Below are 24,962 nucleotides of genomic sequence, written 5' to 3'. Positions count from 1 at the left end.
AATTTCCGCTAACTTGTGACAAAAAATAAAAAATTCTAGGAACTCGCCATGCCCCTCACGGAATACCTTGGGGTGTCTTCTTTCCAAAATGGGGTCACTTGTGGCGTAGTTATACTGCCCTGGCAATTTAGGGGCCCAAATGTGTGAGAAGTACCTTGCAATCAAAATGTGTAAAAAATGGCCTGCAAAATCTGAAAGGTGCACTTTGGAATATGGGCCCCTTTGCCCACCTTGGCAGCAAAAAAGTGTGACACATCTGGTATCGCCGTACTCAGGAGAAGTTGGGGAATGTGTTTTGGGGTGTCATTTTACATATACCCATGCTGGATGAGAGAAATATCTTGGCAAAAGACAACTTTTCCCATTTTTTATACAAAGTTGGCATTTGACCAAGATATTTTTCTCACCCAGCATGGGTATATGTAAAATGACACCCCAAAACACATTCCCCAACTTCTCCTGAGTACGGCGATACCAGATGTGTCACACTTTTTTGCTGCCAAGGTGGGCAAAGGGGCACATATTCCAAAGTGCACCTTTTGGATTTCACCGGTCATTTTTTACACATTTTGATTGCAAAGTTCTTCTCACACATTTGGGCCCCTAAATTGCCAGGGCAGTATAACTACGCCACAAGTGACCCCATTTTGGAAAGAAGACACCCCAAGGTATTCCGTGAGGGGCATGGCGAGTTCCTAGAATTTTTTATTTTTTGTCGCAAGTTAGTGGAATATGAGACTTTGTAAGAAAAATAAAAAAAATAAAAATCATCATCATTTTCCGCTAACTTGTGACAAAAAATAAAAAGTTCTATGAACTCACTATGCCCATCAGCGAATACCTTAGGGTGTCTACTTTCCGAAATGGGGTCATTTGTGGGGGTTTTCTACTGTTTGGGCATTGTAGAACCTCAGGAATCATGACAGGTGCTCAGAAAGTCAGAGCTGTTTCAAAAAGCGGAAATTCACATTTTTGTACCATAGTTTGTAAATGCTATAACTTTTACCCAAACCATTTTTTTTTTTGCCCAAACATTTTTTTTTTATCAAAGACATGTAGAACAATAAATTTGGCGAAAAATTTATATATGGATGTCGTTTTTTTTGCAAAATTTTACAGCTGAAAGTGAAAAATGTCATTTTTTTGCAAAAAAATCGTTACATTTTGATTAATAACAAAAAAAGTAAAAATGTCAGCAGCAATAAAATACCACCAAATGAAAGCTCCATTAGTGAGAAGAAAAGGAGGTAAAATTCATTTGGGTGGTAAGTTGCATGACCGAGCGATAAACGGTGAAAGGAGTGTAGTGCCGAAGTGTAAAAAGTGCTCTGGTCATGAAGGGGGTTTCACCTAGCGGGGCTGAAGTGGTTAAAGACACCTGTCCACCCCAGAGTCAGTCAGACGCCAACTATTACCATGGGCAAAACCAAAGAGCTGTCAAGACACCAGAGACAAATTGTGGACCCCCACAAGGCTGGCAAAGACTACGGGGCAATTGCCAAGCAGCTTGGTGAAAATAGATCAACTGTTGGAGCAATTGTTAGAAAATGGAAGAGGCTAAAGACGACTGTCAGTCTCCCTCGAAATGGGGCTCCATGCAAGATCTCACCTTATGGGGTATCACTGATGATAAGAAAGGTGAAGAATCAGCCCAGAACTACAAGGGAGGAGCTGGTCAATGACATGAAGAGAGCTGGGACCACAGTTTCAAAGGTCATTGTCGGTAGAACACTACGCTGTCATGGTTTCAAATCATGCATTGCACGGAAGGTTCCCGTGCTCAAGTCATCACATGTCCAGGCCCATCTGAAGTTTGCCAATGACCATCTGGATAATCCAGAGGAGGTATGGGAGAAAGTCATGTGGTCAGATGAGACTAAAGTAGAACTTTTTGGTCTAAACTTCACTCGTAGTGTTTGGAGGAAAAAGAAGGATGAGTTGCATGCCAAGAACACCATCTCTACTGTGAAGCATGGGGGTGGTACGATCATGCTTTGGGGGTGCTTTTCTGCGAAGGGGACAGGACAACTGCACTGTATTAAGGAGAGGATGAATGGGGCCATTAATTGTGAGATTTTGAGCAATAACCTCCTTCCCTCAGTCAGAGCATTGAAGATGGGTCATGGCTGGGTCTTCCAAGATGACAACGACCCGAAGCACACAGTCAGGATAACCAAGGAGTGGCTCCGTAAGAAGCATATCAAGGTTCTGGAGTGGCCTAGCCAGTCTCCAGACCTAAATCCAATAGAACATCTTTGGAGGGAGCTGAAACTCTGTGTTGCTCAGCGACAGCCCCGAAATCTGACAGATCTAGAGAAGATCTGTGTGGAGGAGTGGGCCAAAATCCCTGTTGCAGTGTGTGCAAACCTGGTCAAGAACTACAGGAAACGTTTGACCTTTGTAATTGCAAACAAAGGCTTCTGTACCAAATATTAACACTGATTTTCTCAGGTGTTCAAATACTTATGTTCAGCAGTGCAAGAGAAATACATTCTTTAAAAATCATACAATGTGGTGGGAATGCACCTACAATGTGAATTTTAGACGCCTCCATGATTTCTAAGTGGGAGAACTTGCAAAATCGCAGGGTGTTCAAATACTTCTGTTCCTCACTGTATGTCACTTAGGCTACTTTACACTTGCGTTGTTGTTTTTCGGTATTGAAATCCGGCAGAAGCTCTGAATACCATAAAGAAAAAAAAAACTTTCTGTTTAGTCCTCAATAGAAAGAGAGCCATTCGGGATGCATCAGAATGCCTTCCATTCCGTCAATATTCCGTTTTGTGACCGGACACAAAACCACTGCAAGCTGCAGTTTTGTGTCCAGTCATAAAAACTGAAAAAATGGATCCATCACTGAAAACAATGTAAGTCAATGGGGAGCTCTGTACAGTATTAGAATGTATTAGCTCCGATGATCTGAAGTTATTGCTTCGCAAAGTCTCGCGGGACTTCGAGTAATAACGTCATAAATACATTTTTACTGTAAGAAAACATTTCCCGAACTCTGGTTCGGTTCCAAGGTACTACTTGGAATGGAACCAGAGTTCGGCCAATGTTTTTTTTACAGTAAAAATTAATTTATGAAGTTATTGCGCCAAGTCTTGCGAGACTTCGCAAAGCAATAACTTCGGCTCATCGGAGCTAATACATTCTAATACTGTACAGAGCTCCTGCTCTGTACAGTATTATTCTACTTTTGCACTCGCCTTTGGTGCGGATCCGTCATGGATCTGCACAGACGGATCAGTTCAGGTAATACAACCGTCTGCATCCGTGCAGAACGGATCCGTTTGTATTATCTGTAACATAGCCAAAACGGATCTGTCTTGAACACCATTGAAAGTCAATGGGGGACGGATCCGTTTTCTATTGTGCCATATTGTGTCAGTAAAAACGGATCTGTTTGCCTCCGTTTTGTCAAATGGACACCAAAACGCTTCAAGCAGTGTTTTGGTGTCCGCCTCCAAAGCGGAATGGAGACTGAGCTGATGCAAACTAATGCATTCTGAGCGGATCCTTATCCATTCAGAATACATTAGGGCGAAGCTAATCCGTTTTGGACCGCTTGTGAGATCCCTGAACGGATCTCACAAACGGAAACCAAAACGCCAGTGTGAAAGTAGACTTAGAAGGAAGTTTTATGCGAATCGACTTCAGATGTTTCATCCGAAGTAGATTAGCTCATCCCTACTCCTAAGCATAGAAAGAGCCGGGATATAAATGAATAAAAATAGCGTACAAATTCTACGGAATCTTTTTCACACATAACTGTATATCTGCTCAGCTCCTCCTGCTCAGGACTGCATGTACAGTGTGATGGTGGAAGGTATACACATAGGGAAACACAAAGATGATACAAGCACAGAGGGAAAACGGCAGAGATCACGTGACATTATAAACCCGCCATGGCTATTGCTTGCAAGCAGAATTCTTATCTCCACATCTGTAACTGGTTTTATTTGGTTCACTTTTTCCATGTAACTGACCAGGTGGAGTAGTTTTCCATCTGCAGCATTAACATGCACTTGGAGGACCCTGCGTAAACTTTTCTCTGTGCATTATAAGATATTTAAGGCAACACGTGCAACCTGAGATGCCTTAAGAAGCATCCTGAAGGTCTTTTGGAATCTGTGTGTTGGTTTCAGGTTCTTCTCGGGGTTTCCCTATGAGACAGTGAGTTGAGTATCACTTACCTCTTGCTTCCTTAAGATTAAAGCTTTGCCCCTTTTAGCCTTAACTTCAGGGAATTGAGCAAATGAGACCTAAGTGAACTCCCTGTACTGAAATAGAGAGGGCTGGCTAGGGATTCCCACTGCTTCTTTCTCATCTACTATACATTTCTACTGTCATTTATTTTCACACCCAAAAAAAAATAAACAAAAAAGGAAAAAGAGCGGTTTGAGCTTCTTTTAAAGTTCATTTTATATTAAGTGTTTTAGGGCTCTTTCACACTTGCGTATTTCTTTTCCGGCATAGAGTTCCGTCGTCGGGGCTCTATGCCGGAAGAATCCTGATCAGGATTATCCCAATGCATTGTGAAAGGAGAGAAATCCATTCAGGATGTATCAGGATGTCTTCAGTGCAGGACCGGAACGTTTTTTGGCCGGAGAAAATACCACAGCATGCTGCGCTTTTTGCTCCGGCCAAAAATCCCGAACACTTGCCGCAAGGCCGGATCCGGAATTAATGCCCATTGAAAGGCATTGATCCGGATCCGGCCTTAAGCTAAACGTCGTTTCGGCGCATTACCGGATCCGAAGTTTAGCTTTTTCTGAATGGTTACCATGGCTGCCAGGGCCCTAAAGTCCTGGCAGCCATGGTAAAGTGTAGTGGGGAGCGGGGGAGCAGTATACTTACCGTCCGTGCGGCTCCCAAGGCGCTTCAGAGTGACGTCAGGGAGCCCCACGCGCATGGATGATGTGATCGCATGGCACGTCATCCATGCGCATGGGGCGCTCTGACGTCATTCTGGAGCCGCACGGGCGGTAAGTATACTGATCCCCGCTCCCCACTACTACTATGGCATCCAGGACTTTAATAGCGTCCTGGCTGCCATAGTAACACTGAAAGCATTTTAAAGACTGATCAGTCTTCAAATGCTTTCAGTTCATTTGCGGTGTTACAGATCCGGCGGGCACTTCCGGCAATGGAAGTGCACGCCGGATCCTAACAACGCAAGTGTGAAAGAGGCCTAACATAGTAAAATATGTTAATACTTTTTCATATTCTTGTATTATTGATTAAAAAAAAAGTGTAATGGCAATCAGCTGATCACAGCAGGAACCTCCACCAATTTACCTTTAAAGGGGTTGTACCATGAAAAATATTCTACAGTTTTCAAACCAGCACCTGGATCTTTTGTAATTGCATATAATTAAATATTTAACATAGTCACTGAGTTATTCACTAAAATGTATCTGTATAGCGCCACCTGCTGTTTTTTTCTTACTACTTTGGCCTGCTCACTGAGATGGCCGCACATGCTCAGTTTCATCCTTCAACTGCCTCCTGAGCTGTGATAGGGAGAGCATGGACACGCCCCCTGAGCTGTGATAGGGAGAGCATGGACACGCCCCCTGAGCTGTGATAGGGAGAGCATGGACACGCCCCCTGAGCTGTCAGCTTGATATAAATCTAGCAGAGCAATGAATGAGGAGATCTCTGGATCCATGTGAGGTACAGGGCTGGTTCTAGCTCTGTTAGGAGGAAATTGTCATGTCCTAAAGGCAACAGTCTCCTCCTTTGCTGTGCACCCCTGCACATGCCAGACAAAACTGATACACAGTCCCACATTGTACTATTATAAATGCACCTTTATTCTGGTCTATTGTGTGACAAAATCTTTTGCGTTTTGGGCGAAAATTCGGCGTTGAGTTTTAGACATACAGTATTTATGAAGTAAAAATCTAAGAATCTTAAGTATCTGACTAGGGGGCATAGCTTCAGATGTGACATTTTGTGCCAGGATTTTATCATAATATTCTGTTGGAAATAAATAAGTAGATATGGATACATTTGGCACATCTTTAGACTGCCTAAATTTCCATGAGGATGAGTACATCTGCCCCATTGTGTTATGCGTGTGCAAGGCTGGAGGGGGCAAAGCGACACACAAGGAGTCAGAGAACTTCAAAGAGTATCCTTGCGTCAGTCTCCAACTATTCCACCACCTAGTCCTGCACTAGGCATAGCACAGCATAGTAGTACTGGCATGTTCCATTCTGTAGCCTACCCTGTAATACACGGATGTACCAGACTTGTTAGAGCAGGACCTATTCTTACTTAAAGTGTACCTAAACTTTAGAATATCCTTTATTAAAATTGATTCCATACGTCATGAATGAATATTTATAATATACGTTATTATTATTATTTTATCTATCTATCTTTCATGTGTCTATAAGCGCCTTGTAATCCGTACATGTCACCGGTGTACTGGTTTGCAGACTCCACTGTGGGGCTGCAGTGAGCCATGTACTGCTCCTGCCTGTGCCTGTTCCTCTCTTGCCAAAACCTGGCATAGTACATAACCAACGTGTGATATCAGACTTTAGCGGAGCAGGGACAGGCAAGAGAAGAGATTTGTGCTCCCGCCTGTATGTCCTTCACTGCAGCCTCACAGAGGCATCTCACGCCAGTAAACCTTTCACATGTCGATGGTGAACGAGTGTCTGGATTCCAAAGCTCTATAGTTAACTGAACTTCAGATGCCTATTCTGTACTAAATAAAGTGTATTACAAATAATAATTTTATAACATTTAGAATAGATTTTAATATAGTATATTTGAAACTTTGGGCTCGCTTTAACGACTCTGCTCTCTTGTACATAGTGGTTTTGGGTTGCCAAATGGGTGTCATCTCTGCCAGATGTAGCCCATGGACCAGAGTGGCACTGTTTTTGGTTGAAAGCACCCCTGTTGTCCTAATTTCATTCAGTCCCATTAAGAGTACTTCCTTCATTTTTGGGGGTCATCCGTGATGTGGCCAACCTCTTTAAAGGTAGCAGATCCCTGGAGATGGACTCCTATCATTGGAAGCTCATTGAGGGAGGGGGGTGTTTGTGCCCATTTGATAGCATCCAGAACTAGGCACAATATTCTCTATTTCCACATTTCACAAGGAATGGAGTACAATATTGATGACCTATCCTCAGGATATATCATCAGTATCAGATTGGTGTGGGTCTGACTCCTGGAAGCCTCGCCGATCAGCTGTTTGAAAGGGGCTACGGTGTTTTGGTGAGTATTTTGGCCTCTTCACAGCTTGCCAAGCAGAGCACCATACATTGTATAGCGTTTGTTTTTGGTATTGCAGCCCCGGACCATTCATTTATATGGAACGGAGCTGCACATAGGCCGAGTAATCAATGCTTGTGACATCACTGGGCTAAGAAGAGACCGCAGAAGGCACTGGAAACAGCTGATCTGGGGGTGCCAGGAGTCTGACCCCCACCAATCCGATATTGATTACCTGCTCTGAGGATGGACCATCAGTATTATACACCTGGAAAACCGTTTATGTGGTATAAACAGTACTAATTCTTAGAGATTTGTACATGTCAATAAAGAAATATGCCTGTCAGCCTTTCCTTACAGGTCCATGTACATTGCACACGCACTAGCTGCATGTAGATGCACCACCTCCTCCGATTTTACTTTGAGGAATGAATGAATTGCACATTTTGTTTGGCCGTAAATTACAGTTCTGCGAATCTTGCACAACTTATGAAATGTATTATGTTCTGGCTTTGAACAAAATGAAACGTCTTATCTCACAATATTTCTATCACTTTATATTTAGTGCTGAGGAGGTGGTGTAATATGGCTCAAATTCCAAAAAGACATAGATCATAAATCAGCTGAGGACACCTTGTATGTAAATGCTGCCATAATGTGGTTTTATAATGTGCCTGAACATCTCTCTATCTCTTCCTTTGTGTTAATAAAAATTAAGGCTACTTTCACATTAGCATTTTTTGCGGATCTGCAAAAACGCTTCCGTTACGATAATACAACCACTTGCATCCGTCATAAACGGATACGGTTGTATTATGTCTTCTATAGCCATGACGGATCAGTCATGAACACCATTGAAAGTCAATGGGGGACGGATCCGTTTTCTATTGTGGCAGAGAAAACGGATCCGTTTGCCTCCGCATCGTCAGACGGACACCAAAACGCTGCAGGCAGCGTTTTGGTGTCGGCCTCCGGAGCGGAATGGTGACTGAACGGAGGCAAACTGATGCATTCTGAGCGGATCCTTTTCCATTCAGAATGCATTAGGGCAAAACTGATCCGTTTTGGAGCGCTTGTGAGATGGAATAAACATTTTTATATTTTAAAACTACGGATGTTTTTGCACACAGGGATGCCCATAATGTTTATTTTTTTACTATGTATTTTTATTTTAATTGTAGAAGAAAAATGATTATTTTTTTAATATTTAAAAAAAAAGTTACATTTTTTTATTTTATTTTTTATACTTTTTAATGTGGTAGTGCTCCTAGGGAACTTGAACAAGCAATCATTAGGCTACATGCACACGACAGTGAAAAGTGGACATGTGATGGACATCTTTTTTAATGGCCATCAAATGTCCGTTTTAAGACCAATGGTAGTCTATATGGTTATTTACACAGAAGCTTTTTTGATAGTTAAAAAAGGACTTTCAAAAAATAGAACATGTTTTATCTTGTCTGTTTTTCACTGACCAACTGCCCCATACAATGGAATGGATTAGTTTTTAACGTCCATTTCTCAGAAAGGCATGGACATTTTATCCTTTTTTGACTGACGTTTTATTCACTGTTGTGTGCATGTAGCCTAAGACTGCTTCTCTTGTAGGCCCCAATGTATTAGCATTGGAGTCTATGAGAATTTTACTCCTTTCCTATGGAGCCCTGCCACAGGCAGGCTCTCCATAGGAACTTATGTGCGGCAGCCTTGGATCATTCAGGAGGACCGAGGCTGCCACACACAACAGCCAGCTCCCCCAATCCTTGCTAGTTAGAGCCAGTGCTTGGCTGGGAGTGCGCGCTTTTGTTTTTGACCTCAAAAATGCTTCGGAGGGGTTAAATGTTTGCAATCGATGTCATCGTCAATCGCTTATATTAGTCCCAGGTGCCTGCTGTTTAAAACAGCAGGCACCCGGCAGCTATGGCGATCACTGCGCTCGCTAGCGGACAGCATCTTTAAACATCTGATTGCTTGACATGTCAGGAGTCGGAGCCCCGCTGATCCAATATTGATGACCTATCCTCCATTGGCTTACACTGCAGACAGACTGCTCACGCGCTAGTTCCTCTGTCCATCCACAGTGTTAGTGTAGACCGTTGATGGACAGGTCTGGTCGTATGTCCATCCTTCAGTGGCCATTCTGGGGTCATAGCATCATAGATCAGATAAAAAATTGTCAACAGTATGCAAATCAATCTCTATTTTGCTCTGTGACCTGAGCCATAAATGTACGATAGATATGAGTCTAACCTACCAAATCCTTCCACCCTACCATGTAAATGGAAGGCAGACCATGCGTGGCCACCCCTTCATAAACTCCTAAGATAGAAGATCCATCTCCTGACCATTTATGGAAGTTCCATAGCAGTAAATGAAGAAAGCCATGCAAGTGCAGCTTGTTCTCACTTCATGGCGTTGGCCCGTTCTTGAGGTTGCGGTGGGTCAGCGTATTACGGAATGTCCTATTGATATGTCATAAATGTCCAGATGGGGCAACCCTATTTAATCAACTACTATAAGAATGTATATATATATTTTTAAATGGATACCCCAGTGTGATCTCAGTCACCTTTAAGTAATACAATCTCATCAAGCTAATGTAAAGCTTCTGATTAGCTACAGTAAGTACTCCTGTCATAAAAGGCTGAACTTACATTTATACAAAAAGTTTATGTTTTAATCCAAGTTGACCATTAACAGTCTGTGTATAATTTTTCTGAGATATTATAGATAATGAAGATAATCCCTTTTTATATTAAAGAAGGCCCCTGATCACTTACAGGTCTGACTTGAGAAATAACAGCTTATTACCGGGGGAAGTCATAGCTAACCATGCATTTCACTTGCAGAGGCTTTGGGGTATTGTATGAAGACCATTCAGATGACATGAGACCATGTATTGCACGCATTGCCCAGTTCGCTCTTTGTAAGCATCTGGCCACTCTGTCTATTAGAGGTAGCCAAGTGGGGGAACCCATTTATAATGGCCATATACTCGATATGAAAAATATTTGCTTTTAAGACCATCCTTTTCATTGAATTGACTACCCTTTCCTTGCACAAGTTTTGTGTTTGACTGACTTATACTTGTGCAATTATTAAGTAGGGGTTTGTACATGTTTTAACTCTTCTTTTGTTTTACTTTCAGAAAGTGAAAAGTATGAGCCTTGAAGACGTGGTGGTTCTAAATGTAGACACTAACACTCTGGAGACTCCTTTCGATGACCTTCAGAATCTACCAAGTGAAGTGGTAAGTACTTTATCCTTTTATATTATTTATTAAAGGGGCTGTCTCTTTTTAGACATTGGTAACATATTGCTAGAATATTCAATCAATGTCAGATAGGGGCGGGTTCCAACTCTAGGACCCCAGCTCTATCTCCAGAATCAGAGCCCTGAAATGAGCAGAGAGAAGCCGCGCATACACAGCTGTCCTCCATTTATTTAGATGGGACTGTAGAAAATAACCAAGCCAACTTGCTCCGGCAGTCCCATAGAAGTCAAAGGAGCCGTGGCTACACTTCCACTGAGCGCTCTCTATTAATTTCTATGGAATTGCCGAAAATAATTGAGCACACTCGCTCGGCTATTTTTGGAACTCCCAAAGAAATTAATGGAGAGCGCGCAATGCCTGGTGATATACCATCATAGTCTGAGATGACACAATCCCTTTAAGTGGTCTGTCCAAGACCTGGAAAAAAAAAATGGGAATGGCCGGCCATTTTGTCAGAATAAAAGAAAAACGCAAGTCTCACTGTACGGCCCGGCAGGTACAGCAGCTGGACCACCCAACCAGGTGCTTTGTTTTTTTCCTACCAGTCATGTGGCCATCTCCGTTTCACACAACCCTTTTAAGTTGCAGTGTTTTTTTTTTTTCTTTTTGAAGAAAGGTATCAAATACAAGATACTGTGAAAGAGTCTCACATCTAAAAGTGGAGCCAAGAAACTTTAAATAGAGCACTTACTAGACATTTGACTTAAAGTTCTAAAATATAGCATTGGTATTCTGTGCTGTGAAGTAATATATAATATATATATGTGTGTGTATGTATATATATATATATATATATATAAAAAAGTCTACACACCCCTGTTAAAATGTCAGGTTTCTGAGATGTAAAAAAATGAGACAAAGATAAATCATTTCAGAACTTTCGGATTCAGGTCTGGGCTCTGACTCGGCCATTCCAAAACTTTAATCTTATTCTGGTGAAGCCATTCCTTTGTTGATTTGGATGTATGCTTTGGGTGGTTGTCATGCTGAAAGATGAAGTTCCTCTTCATGTTCAGCTTTCTAGCAGAAGCCTGAAGGTTTTGTGCCAATATTGACTGGTATTTGGAACTGTTCATAATTCCCTCTAACTTAACTAAGGTCCCAGTTCCAGCTGAAGAAAACAGCCCCAAAGCATGACGCTGCCACCACCATGCTTCACTGTGGGTATGGTGTTCTTTTGGTGATGTGCAGTGATATTTTTGGCGCCAAACATATCTTTTGGAATTATGGCCCAAAAATTCAAACTTGGTTTCATCAGACCATAACACCTTTTCCCACATGCTTTTTGGAGACTTCAGATGTGTTTTTGCAAAATGTAGCCTGGCTTGGGTGTTTTTCTTTGTAAGAAAAGGCTTTTGTCTTGCCACTCTACCCCATAGCCCAGACATATGAAGAATACGGGAGATTGTTCTCACATGTACCACACAGCCAGTACTTGCCAGATATTCTTGCAGCTCCTCTAATGTTGCTGTAAGCCTCTTGGGTAGCCTCCCAGACAAGTCATCTTCTCGTCTTTTCATCAATTTTGGAGGGACGTCCAGTTCTTGGTAATGTCACTGTTGTGCCATATTTTCTCCACTTGATGATAACTTCACTGTGTTCCATGGTATATCTAAGGCCTTGGAAATTCTTTTGTACCCTTCTCCTGACTGATACCTTTTAACAATGAGGTCCCTCTGATGCTTTGGAAGCTCTCTGTGGACCATGGCTTTTGCTGTGGGATGCGACTAAGAAAATTTCAGGAAAGACCAACTAGAGCAGCTGAACGTTATTTGAGGTTAATCAGAGGCACATTAAATGATGGAAGGTGTATGCTGACTCCTATTTAACATGATTTTGAATGTGATTGCTTAATTCTGAACACAGCTACATCCCCAGGCACACTTATGCAACCACATTATTTTATTTATTTATTTTTTTCTTCCCTCCACCTAAAAGATTTCAGTTTGTTTTTCTACCTTTAATGTGCCTATAAACTGTACAACTCAATTGAAAAAGTTGTGAAATGATTTATCTTTGTCAATTTTTTTACAGCACAGAAACCTGACATTTTAACAGGGGCGTGTAGACTTTTTATATCCACTGTATATGTGTGCAGAGGTCGCAATAACGCCTGTACAAGCGTCTATGTTCAGGCGATTTTACTTCCTGGAAAAAGCCTAAGGCGTACCAAATACGCCTTAGACTTTTCCCCCACATTCATCAGCGTAGTGAGCGCTGTGAAATACCAATAACAAAGCTCCATACAGTAAAGTCGGGTCAGGCAGGGGAAGCCGGCGGGAGCTGGAAGGAGGAGGGGCCAGCTCCCAGGGGTGGCTGTAGTAAGGAGAGCAGGGCGCGCTGCCCAAGGACTCCGGGAAACATGACACTGCCGTTGGAGAGCTAAGGAGCCACGGACTGGCGTGACTGATCTGAGAGAAGAGCTGCCCCCATGCCTGTGACCCTCCCCCCCACTGCTCCTGTCACCCTACTAGTAACCCTGCTCCCCCTTCCTCCTGTCACCCCACTAGTGACCCTGCCCCCCTCCTCCTGTCAACCCACTAGTGACCCTGCTCCCCCTTCCTCCTGTCACCCCACTAGTGACCCTGCCCCCCCCTCCTCCTGTCAACCCACTAGTGACCCTGCTCCCCCCTCCTCCTGTCAACCCACTAGTGACCCTGCTCCCCCCTCCTCCTGTCACCCCACTAGTGACCCTGCTCCCCCCTCCCCCTGTCACCCCACTAGTGACCCTGCTCCCCTGTCACCCCACTAGTGACCCTGCTCCCCCCTCCTCCTGTCACACCACTAGGGACCCTGCTCCCCTTTCCTTCTGTCACCCCACTAGTAATCCTGCTCCCCCCACTAGTGAAGCTTCCCCCCCCTCCTCCTGTCACCCCACTGGTGACCCTGCTCCCCCTCCTCCTGTCACCCCACTACTGACCCTGCTCCCCCCTCCCCCTGTCACCCCACTAGTGACCCTGCTCCCCCCTCCCCCTGTCACCCCACTAGTGACCCTGCTCCCCCCTCCTCCTGTCACACCACTAGTGACCCTGCTCCCCCCTCCTCCTGTCACACCACTAGTGACCCTGCTCCCCTTTCCTTCTGTCACCCCACTAGTAATCCTGCTCCCCCCACTAGTGAAGCTTCCCCCCCTCCTCCTGTCACCCCACTGGTGACCCTGCTCCCCCTCCTCCTGTCACCCCACTACTGACCCTGCTCCCCCCTCCCCCTGTCACCCCACTGGTGACCCTGCTCCCCCCTCCCCCTGTCACCCCACTAGTGACCCTGCTCCCCCCTCCTCCTGTCACACCACTAGTGACCCTGCTCCCCTTTCCTTCTGTCGCCCCACTAGTAATCCTGCTCCCCCCACTAGTGAAGCCCCCCCTCCTCCTGTCACCCCACTAGTGGCCCTTCTCCCCCCTCCTCCTGTCACCCCACTGGTGACACTCCTCAACCATCCTTCTTTCACCCCACAGGGAAGAAGCTGAAAAGACGCTGCTATGATGGGATCTGTTCAGTTTCCGTTCGGGATCCTTTCTTTTTACCAGACAAAAAAGTGCTGCATGTCAGGCTTTTTTGTCTGGTCTTTCAACAGAATCTGCAACAAAGGCTCCAAACGCAGCCTCGAACACAGATGTGAGCGAGTGCAGGCCTGTGTATTATGTATTTTAATTACTGCAAGTTTCGTACTCCTCCTCGGGTACATATACTCCTCAAAAATGGTCAGAGGAGTATTTTTGCTCTTCTGGAAAAAACGTAGTGCGACCTCTGTGTGTGTGTGTGTGTGTGTGTGTGTGTGTGTGTGTATATATATATATATATATATATATAAAGAGGTGGCAGCACCGTCTCTGATGCAAACAGAAGGGTGCAACAGGCCCAGTGTGAATATAAGCAAATCCAATGGATAGAAATCAAAAAAATGGGCAGCATTCCACGAAGTAAAAAAATACAAAATTACTTTATTTACCCAAACAGGACATGCGACGTTTCAGCTCTATGCTGGAGCCTTTCTCAAGCAATGTATACAGACAAAGCCAAATATATATATAGCAGTGCTGATTCATGACAATCCTCATAATATTTGTAACCAATTCATGATAATAAAACAAATAATCAAAAATGATACAGTGCAAAAATAAAATAAAACAATTATCAGTGACTCGTGATCATATTATACATAACAGTGATGAAAGTGCAATCAAAGAATACAATCAATATAATAAAAAGCCATATCTATACATAATTAATATTAATGTCGTCATTAATAACATGTGCAATCAATAATATAAAGTGCCAAGTGCTTACTAGAAGGTATTGCAGACGGAGGGTGAAGGAGGAGTAAAGAGGCGAATGGCTGCCATCAATGGTATCGCACGCAGTACGGCGTGCCCAGGGGAGCACCCAGGAATTTTGTCTAGGGGGGTCCGAAAGGCAAAAAAATGTGGCATGTGTAGTGCGCTGTGCTAATTCAATTTTTCAAAGCCCCCTTTATATTTAAAACTGCAGGGACGGGGGTGTAGTGTGTTGCGCTGTTTCTTTTACTTTGCGATTCTAAAAGCTCTGTAGGAAAATAACAATTGTTTTAGCCCCGCCCATTATTAAAAGCCCCTCCTACATATAATAGGCCACTCCCAACAAACACTGTACAGCTGACATTCTATCGTTGCGGCCTGTCTCTACACATCATACGGAGAGAGGGGAGGACTGTCCTGGCTGCACTGCCTGCTTCACATCATACAATAGACAGCCGGCTACAGCCAGGAAGCTCCTCCGCTCTCCTCCCTCCCCAGATCCTGCTCAAGGCCTGTGGTTCCCCCCACCATCTGCCACCCGCCCGTGGCCTGCTGCCCCCCTTGACCGTCCTCACCCAGCTCTTAATCCTCCTTCTGCAAATGGCAGGGGGAGGAGCCGGAGCATCTCCTCTCCTACATAGCGCCCCATACCTCTTACATCCAGTGATATCACCTTTGTTGCAGACGTTCTCTTTCCTCATCTTCTCCATTCAGACCAGACCGCCATGATGATTTTTCAGCCATCTCCCATCTCTGCAGAAATTAACAAACAGACATTAGTTTCCCACATTTCCATCATCTTCACATCTTCTGAACACCCTTTCCTGCCACCCCCAATACTGTGCCCGCTGTGCCCCCAATACTATACTGCAGAAACAGTCCCCCTGGAAATACTACTACCACACAGATAGTGCCCCTTCAACAATTATTGGCACACAGTGCTCTAAAAAAATAACTGCGCACAGACACTAATAGTATAAAGATAATGTCCCCCAAAAATTATTGTGCTAAGCTGATACTGTGGCAGGGTGCCCCCCAAAGTAACAGGGCTCCCTAAAATAGAAATAATTCTCTGCCAGAGCACACTTAGTAGTAATAATGCCCCTATAGTGCCCATACTAGTAATCATGTTCCTCATAGCCCCCCAGTATTAGCAAAGCTCCGCATAATACCTCCTAGTACTAATAATTCTCCCTACAATATGACAGTACATGAAATACCCCCGCTTAGTGCCCGCTGTTGAGCTAATGTCCCCATAATGTATGCCAGTATAAAATACCCCTATATAGTGCCCCAGTAAATGCCCTCATAGTGCTCCTCTCCCCCTTCCCCATAGTGTCCCCCATAATATGCCAGTAAAAAATGCCCCTTCTAAGTGCCACCATATGCCCCAATAGTGCTCCTCTCCCCCATAGTGCCACTCTCCCCTATAGTGCCTACCATAATGTGCCAGTAAAAAAATGCCCTCTTAGTGCCACCAGATGCCATAATGCCCCCATAATGTGCCAATAAGAATAAAGGCCCTTTTAGAGCCCCCACTTCCCCTTAGTGCCCCAAAATAATGCCCCTATAGTGCCACCAGAAGCCCCATAGTGCCATTCTCCCCTATAGTGCCCCCATAATGTGTCAATAAAAAAAAGCCCCTTTAGACCCCCCAGATGCCCCCATAGTGCTCCTCTCCTCCAAGGTGCCGCCCCATATTGTGCCAGTAAAAAATGCCCCTTGTAAGTGCCACCATATGCCCCAATAGTGCTCCTCTCCCCCATAGTGCCGTCCTCCCCTATAGTGCCTCCCATAATGTGCCAGTAAAAAATGCCCCCTTAGTGCCACCAGATGCCATAATGCCCCCATGTGCCAATAAGAAAAAAGGCCCCTTTAGAACCCCCACTTCCCCATAGTGCCCCCAAATAATGCCCCTATAGTGCCACCAGATGCCCCATAGTGCCGTTCTCCCCTATAGTGCCCCCCATAATGTGTAAAAAAAAAAGCCCCTTTAGAGCCCCCATAGTGCTCCTCTCCCCCATGGTGCCCCCCAAATAATGCCCCTATAGTGCCATCAGATGACCCCTAGTGCCATTCTCCCCTATAGTGCCCCCCATAACGTGTAAAAAAATATAAAAAATAAGCCCCTTTAGAGCCCCTATAGTGCTCCTCTCCCCCATGGTGCCCCCCCCCCCATAATGTGCCAGTAAGAAGTGCCACCCAAAAAAAAAGTACCACCAGATGCCCCATAGTGCCATTCTCCCCTTTAGTGCCCCCATAGTGCCAGCTCCCCCCTCCAAAAAAAAAACAAAACACACTGATACTTACCTCCATCAGCAGCGATGCGATGCAGGCCTCTTCCGGCCTGTGTCCCTGCTGTGTGCTGCCCGACTCAGGCGGCGCGATGATGACATCATTGCACCGCCTGAGCCGGCCTCTGATAGGCTGTACGCATTGGTGCCTGTGGCCTATCAGAAGAACAGGGCATAGCACAGGCATCTGTATCGCTGTCCTAAGGACAGTGATACAGATGGATTAGATATGGAGATGAGCGTTTCCACAATGGAAGCGCTCATCTCCTACTGCCCCCCCCCACCACCACCGCCGCCGCCGCAAATGCCCGCAATTACATCCAGGGCCGCGCCGCCTGTGGTGATCGGCGGTGCGGCCCTGAAGGATAAAAAAAAAAATATGTTGGCTAGTTGTTCTAGGGGGGGTTCAGACCCGCTGGACCCCCCCTGTAGGTGCGCCACTCGGCGTGCCTGAAGTGCAACTGCGCATGTCAGAGTGACGTTGATTTTCTCGTTCCTGAATTGGACCGCCCTCATTGCTATGCAGTTGCGCACCATGGCTCTGATGTCGAGTCAACAATTTATAGTGTCCCATTTGGAGATTGTTTTGAGGTTCAACAATTTTTTGTTTCAGGACTCTTATTATACAGGTTAACAGCAAAATGAACCTCAATATATATTACTCTGATTCTGCAGTTTTCAGAAATACCCCATATGTGGCGGTAAACTGCCCTATGGGCACGTGGCAGTGGTCAGAAGGAAAGGAGCGGCATATGGATTTTGGAGGCAGATTTCGCTAGAATGTTTTTTAGGCGCCATTTTGTACCCCTACAGTGGAAAACCTCAAAAAGTGACCCCATTTTGAAAACTATACCCCTTAAAGAATATATTAAGGGGGGTACTGAGCGCTTTGACCCCCTAAGCATTTTACGGAATTTGGAAACAATTGGCTCTGAAAATGAAGTTTAATTTCTTTCAATAAAATGTTGCTTTAGCCCCAAAGGGGTAACAGGAGAAAAAACACCCCATACTTTGTTACCCATTTTTTCCTGAATATGGCAACACCCCATATATGGTGGTAAACTGCTGGGGGGGGCACATGGCAGGATTCAGAACGGAAGGAGCGCCAAATGGATTTTGCAGCGCAGATTTTGATGGATTGGTTTACGGGTGCCATTGGTTTTTATTTTTGGAGTGATTCTTATGTGGGGGCTAATTTTTTGCAGGATGAGGTGATGTTTCAATTGGTACCATTCTGGGGTACATAAGACTTTTTGATCACTTAGTATTACACTTTTTGTGAGGCAAGGTGAAAAAAATTGCTTTTTTGGCATTGTTTTTTTTTTTTTTTTTTTATATACAGCATTCACCTGAGGGGACATATAATGTGATATTTTTATAGAGCAGGTTGTTACGGACGCGGCGATACCTAATATGTCTATCATTTTTATTTTTGTTAAGTTTTAGGCCTCATGCACACAACAGTTGTTTTTTTTATAATAAAGTTTTAGTGAACTAGATATGTTAGGCATACACTGGCATTTTAATAGATGCAAAAAACACACTGGGCATACATTATTATTCTTGCATATTTAATTTACATGGTATGAATATGTAAAATATTCATACATTTAGCAGCTCATTTACAATGTTTTACTGCATAAGGAAATAATTTCAAAGAGTAATCCTTTACAGTTTGCACAGAAATATAAATTATATGCAAATGTATCTATCTCAAAATATAAGAAGAGCTGCTAGACAGGACTCAAGGTTGTATTACATTGCCTGATGTACAGAGAGTGCGAGCGCTTATAGACTTTAGGTACTAGTCTGAAACAGCTAATTGGTGGGGGGTCCGACACCCCCAGGCCTCAAGTGTCCAGTCCCTCTTTTTGACCCAAGTCCCTCTGTCCCTCTTTGATCCTTAATGTCACTATTTTTGATCTGGGGAATTAATGCATAAATGTGCATTAATAAATGTACGAAATTGCTCCTTACTAATCTATCTGTATGGTTTCTACCTGTATATTGGACCAGAACTTCATTATTTTGTGCAATTTCTACCTTAAAATATCTATAATCTGAATATTTTTGTGCTAATATTTAAATAGGTATTGAAATGCAAGATTAAAAAAATGTCCCAGGGGATCCACATGTTGTAAAAATAAATAAATAAAGGAACTCACACTCGCCTAACCGATCCCCAGCTCCTACACTTCTGACGGGGGTCAGTAATTATGCTTTGGGCGGAGTTAGAGGCGTGGCCTAGTATAAAAAAAAATTGGCACGATGTGCGCCACACATATTGTCCCTCTTTGCGATTTTCAAAAGTTGCGAGGTATGCACCCCACACCCCTGCCAATCATATATTGATGGCCTAGCCTGCTCGCCTACTCTCTCCTGCACAGTGACCTCTGTAAAGGTCACAGAGCATACCCACAAATCAGTGAATCACTGATCTGGGTCTAGTTTTTCCATGTGCCTGTTGCAGGCGATTCATTCCCCTTTAAGAGCTTAAGCACAATGAACTGAAATATCTTTTAAACTTAAGAAATCTGCAAAACGCACTTTATTAATACACAGTAAAGATAAATCAGGGATCTTTGCTCTCACTATTGGATTTTAATAAGTGTGAAATAAATATAAAAAAAGCAGCGTTCAGCTGAAGTCTCTAAAATACACCAACATGGCAGAAGACATAGCAATGCAAAGAGTTTAAGGCTTGAACTCCTTCCTTATATAATTTATGCTTTATTAATGAAAAGTTTGCCGGTTGCTCCTTTTTTTCCCCCATTTTACATATAAATATTTATAATTCTTGCATATTATATGTGGTATTCTTAGACGCACGAGGGTACTTCTTGCTGTCCTGTTATTCCAGCGTTCTTTTCTTTCAAGGCCTTTTCTTCTCACACAATTTCCCAGGCAAATTGTGTAGAATAACTCAATATTAATCAGGCTCCTATGTTCCCTCATTTTCTTACTGTGCTCTCAGGCTGGCCGGTGCTTTATTCAATTCCTAATGCTCTCCAGCAAATAGGCTGAGTGATGCTGTTGGTTAAATGCTTTTCATTTGCTAAGACAAAGTTGGAACAGTTTTGCTTGCGGTTGTATCGATGCCACCTGCTACCAAAGTACTCTTAATTAATAGATCAAAGCTTGGGTACATGGGCTGTGGAATATACAGACTCGAGAAGGTAACAGCTCTTTGATCTGTAGCATGCTGTGTTTGAGGGGGTGGGGGGGACTTTATATATATATATATATATATATATATATATATGTGTGTGCTTTCATATATACTGATCAGTGGTTGTGCCAAATTACTTTTCTCTTTAGTAAAGAAGGATTTCTTATCATTTATAATAATTTAAGAGGACTGTATTTTTACCACAACAAAACAAAGACAAGGGTCTGATCAGCGCGGGGTACGACCGCTGGGGGTCATGAGATTACAGAGGTCCGTGGTCATGCATGTGCACTAGCGCTCTATTTAGCTCTGTAGGGATGATGGAGAGCCAAGCACTTGTATATCTCCAACAGGTCTATAGATCTGAACGGAGCTCTCTCCTCTCCATTCTTGTGATTGGTGGGACCCTAGAGGTCAGACCCTTGACGATCAGAATCTGATCCTCTATCCATTAGTTGTCGTAATGGGACCTTTGCCTTCCTTTTATTGACAGGTTTCCAATAAAATGTGCAGTACTGGTAAAGGCATGGTTAAAATACATATTATTTGGGTAATTTGTACTTGAATAAAAGCAATAGGATCCTGCTGCTTGTAACTCCTTGGAATTGGCTGCGATCTGTTCGGTGATCTTTCAGCAAATGTTAAACTTTCCTGCAGTGCCACCACAGGAGAGATGTGGTATTACACTGTGCCCACTGAAATCATTGCAGTGCATGAACATGCCGGGTCCTCCAGAGCGTGGGATGCTCTTTGTAACCACTTTTACACCACACAATTGGCAGGCAGATTGTTATTATGAAACCCCATTCCCGATAATCTGCCCATGTAAAGGTCCGAACACCTGATGAACAATCAAAATTCGCGTTCATCTGGTGAAATAATCTTTTACACAACACTTTAAATCTATGCATAGAAGTCTTAGCCTGCACTTCACTGGAGAAGCATCACTATTTACAGCCTACAGTAAAACTGAATATTTAAGGGGTTGTCCCATCTGAGAATCACCGCTGGGATCCGCACCTATGACCAGAATGGAGCGGGGAAAGCGGTGGCTGGAGGACTATGAATTTCCCTGGGTCTGGCCACCACCAAGCGCTCTTCCCATAGAAGTGAATGGGAGTGCACCTTGCTTGCACTGCCACCGCTCCCATTCTTTTCTAGGGAGCCAACGGAAATAGCGGAGCAGAGAATTGAGTCCCTCCATGACTTTGCTGGCTGCCTTTACAAGATAGGTGTGGGTCCCAGCAGTCATGGCAATATGCCCCATTGTCTGAGATGCGAATACTCCTTTAATACAAGGCACTTACTAATGTATTGTTATTATCCATATTGCCTCCTTTGCTGGCTGGATTCATTTTACAATCCTATTATATACTGCTCATATCCAGAGGTTACGACCAGCATTTAAATGCAGCAGCAATGACCGTAGTTGCACACCATAGGAAAAACTGCCAGCCTCTCTGGTGGCCAGGACTGTGGGAGCAAGCAAAGGCCCTGTAGCACCTGTCCCGGCCACCTTGTATCTCCACTGCAGCGGTCGCCGTACCTCCAGGAAACGTACAGCCTAAAGTATGACACAGGGTGATCAGTAGTCTCAGAGCATAGTGACAGGGCAGGGTTATCTTCTGTAAGCCCAATGACTTCACTGTCTATCTCAAGGTCCAGACTCCTAAGGGAATGTGTCATCAGAAAATTAACTAATGTTTAAATCACATCTTTATGTTTTATGTATTTTCAAAGAATTTTTGGTGATTTTATTTTTAATTTTCTATGTCATCTATCTATATTTAAACAAAAATCATAAAATCCAGCAGTTTTTGCACTGGCCACTAAGCCCAATAATAGGCGCCACTTCTTGGTCTGTACATACAGTGTCACTTTACTGCAGTTATCTGCTTATCTGTCATTCTAATCCTGCCTGTAATGATATCATCTCTGTTCACCTGTTTACAGATAAGACAGGATCCACCATTCACAATAGGTGATTGTCAGGGCTTATCTATTCTTTCCTTGTACAATGTACCTCTGCACAGGTCTCTGAGCATGCCTAGAAGACTCTCCCATAGAAGTCACTGAGGTCCCCCCGAGACCATTGTGTCTATTGACCATGGGGCTGCTGTAAAGCAATTTTTTTAATGTTTTGTAAATGCTGTTACGAACAGCTCAGGCAAGATGGCCGCCCCCATAATCATGTTCAAGAAACAGAATACAACAATCTACAATCATAAAATTAAAACAGATTATTAAAAACGAATATGTATTGATGTCTTGGTTTAACTGGCAGATGAAATTTTTGGTGACACGTTTCCTTTAATACATTGTCTCTCCACTACAGGGTAAAGTTCAACTGCCTGCAGGAAGAAAGCAAAATGTAATAATGCAGTAATAGTACAAAATAGGAATATATGATACAAAATACAGGAACTGAAGAAAAGAATTGAGATAATCAAAACTAACTCTTGCTTTAAAGTTGCACTCTACTTTCACTAAACTTTTGATATGTCATAGGGACATATCAGAAGTTTAGATCTTTGGAGGACTGAGCACTGAGACCCCTCCACCCCCCCTCCCATAGAACGAGGGGAGAGAAGCACTTGCTTGCTGCAGGACAGGAAGCGAGACAGACTCAACTGAAAATCTGTCTCATACAGAAAGGAGAGAGAGCGCTCTAAGCTAGCACTTCACTCCCTTACATTCTAGAGATTGTAGGGGTCTCCGTGCTCAGACCTCCACCGATCTAAACTTTTGATATACCACTTTAAATCATATGCAATGAAAAAAAAAGAAAAAAGCAGTAGTATCACTTTAAAAGGGTATTCCAGGATTTCAATACTGAAGGTCTATCCAAAGGCTAGGCGATCCGTCTGATTGGCAGGGGTGTGGGGTGTCGGACCCCCACTAATCAGCTTTTTTCAGAGTAGTGCCTGACATCTGCACCAGCCCTACACAGATGGTGTTGATCGAACTGAAGGAAGTATCCAAAGTGGACTTTGATCTGTATTTCAGGGAAAATTCTATTCGCCGCAAAGCCGAAAATCCTTGTGCTTCGTGGGAACAAATCAACTTTCCCTGAATTGGCGGGGAAAAAAATATCATACTTGCCTAATCCATTTGAGCTTGAAGAGGCCTTCGCTACCATCTTGATTGAAGATCCCGCACGGTGACGTATGACGTCACTACGTGTTGCGCGAGATTTTGTGCGGGATCTTCAATCAAGATGGTCAAAGCAGCCTCTTTCACGCTCAAATGGATAAGGTGAGTATTTTTTTTACACCGTTCCTCATCATTGCGCCCGCTACTCACAAAGAAATGCGCTTCGTCACATCTCTATACACAGCTCCATCGACACTATTTACAGTATAGCCATCTCATAATCTAGACTATCTGTGACGCTGGCGCATTTCAGGTCTGTTTGATGCCATCACTCCATCATCATCATTCATGTCATTGATTTTGGAAATATAGGTGGGAAATTAGAATGACAAACTTTTGTAATGCGCTTTTCTCACAGGAACGCAGGAAGGGTTGTGTGGCTGGAGCGACTCCCTGGGTAGGCAGTGGCTGCCACATAGGTGCTTGACCCCAAAACACACTAGTTTTGAAATGCTGATTATAGTTTTATTACATTGCTATGTAAAACTTTGATTATCTGTACCCCCTCCTATATCTGATCCTCCAGTATACCGCCCACTTCATATTTTAAGGATCAATTTTATAGTTTGGTGTCATGCAGTAAAAATTTTGCCCAAGACCATTGACAGTTATAAGGAACTGAAGTCCTAACATAATCTGCCAGCGCCCTGCTTAAAAAATCTTATTATTCAATTATAAAGAGAGAACGCAGATCAGATAGCGCACTGCAAACAGTTTAAGCTTTTGTGTTTTTATGGAAAAAAATTAAAAAATCTATTCTTGCTGATAACAATCCCCCATAACAGCCCCTTGCACCGCTCGCTTTACAACCTGTTTGCTGTTCCATGTGCTGTTAGAAGGTCCAGAGGTCTTGGAAGGTTTGTGTAGCCCCCTGTGAAGAGCAGTTCTTGTTACTCCTCTAGGGAACAGTTGCAGCGGCAACCTTAATTTGATTTGGAAGAGGAAGTGATTGCCCTCTAAGAGACACACATGGACTCACATTATCCTGGAATAGGTGTCACATTCATTTGTGGGAGGGAAACACCACCCCGAACATAGGTAATAGGATAATAGTCCTTAGTGTTTCTTGCATTTGCACTGTTTTGTTATTTTACATACAGTATCCCCCCTATTGTGATACAAAATACAATGCAGAAGCACAAGCGACTCAGTACTCGCTCACACATCTTAGAGACTGGGCCTTTTTCTCCTCCGTGATCCCACCGCTCCCCCCTTCCCCAACCACAGCAGGCTCAGCTACCATTAAACCTCTCAACGTATTGTCCTTTAAAAAAAATAGAATGTGCATTAGCAAAGAAAAATAAACGGCATCTGAAGAAAAGGCGACATTTAATCTTTTATTTATCACCCAGGCTGCCAAAACGGCTGCATTTCCTCTCAGGCCTTTAACAAGATTTAAGGATTAATAGACAACAAAAAAAGGAGCCCTCCATTTACGTAATGGTGGAATATGAGCCTCTTGTTGGAGATTATAAGCTCTTTACTTGAAGTAGCTGAAAAAAGAGTTTTTTGCTTATGCTATTCATTGTGACAGAATCAAGGCAAGAGCCACCGTGGAG

General features: G+C 43.5%; 1 protein-coding gene across 4 annotated transcripts in view; it reads left to right on the top strand.

Annotated features, from left to right (window-relative positions):
- Positions 1–24,962, top strand: part of DENND1A (DENN domain containing 1A) — a 746,239-nt gene that overhangs the window by 417,310 nt on the left and 303,967 nt on the right. For all 4 annotated transcript variants that reach the window (XM_044305779.1, XM_044305777.1, XM_044305778.1 and 1 more), the window contains exon 12: positions 10,388–10,489. In XM_044305779.1, coding sequence (XP_044161714.1) covers positions 10,388–10,489 — 102 coding nt within the window. The remainder of the gene's footprint in view (positions 1–10,387; positions 10,490–24,962) is intronic.

The sequence above is a fragment of the Bufo gargarizans genome, chromosome 9 (assembly GCF_014858855.1).
Source record: "Bufo gargarizans isolate SCDJY-AF-19 chromosome 9, ASM1485885v1, whole genome shotgun sequence".
NCBI lineage: Eukaryota > Metazoa > Chordata > Amphibia > Anura > Bufonidae > Bufo > Bufo gargarizans.
This window is presented reverse-complemented; position numbering and strand designations above follow the sequence as displayed.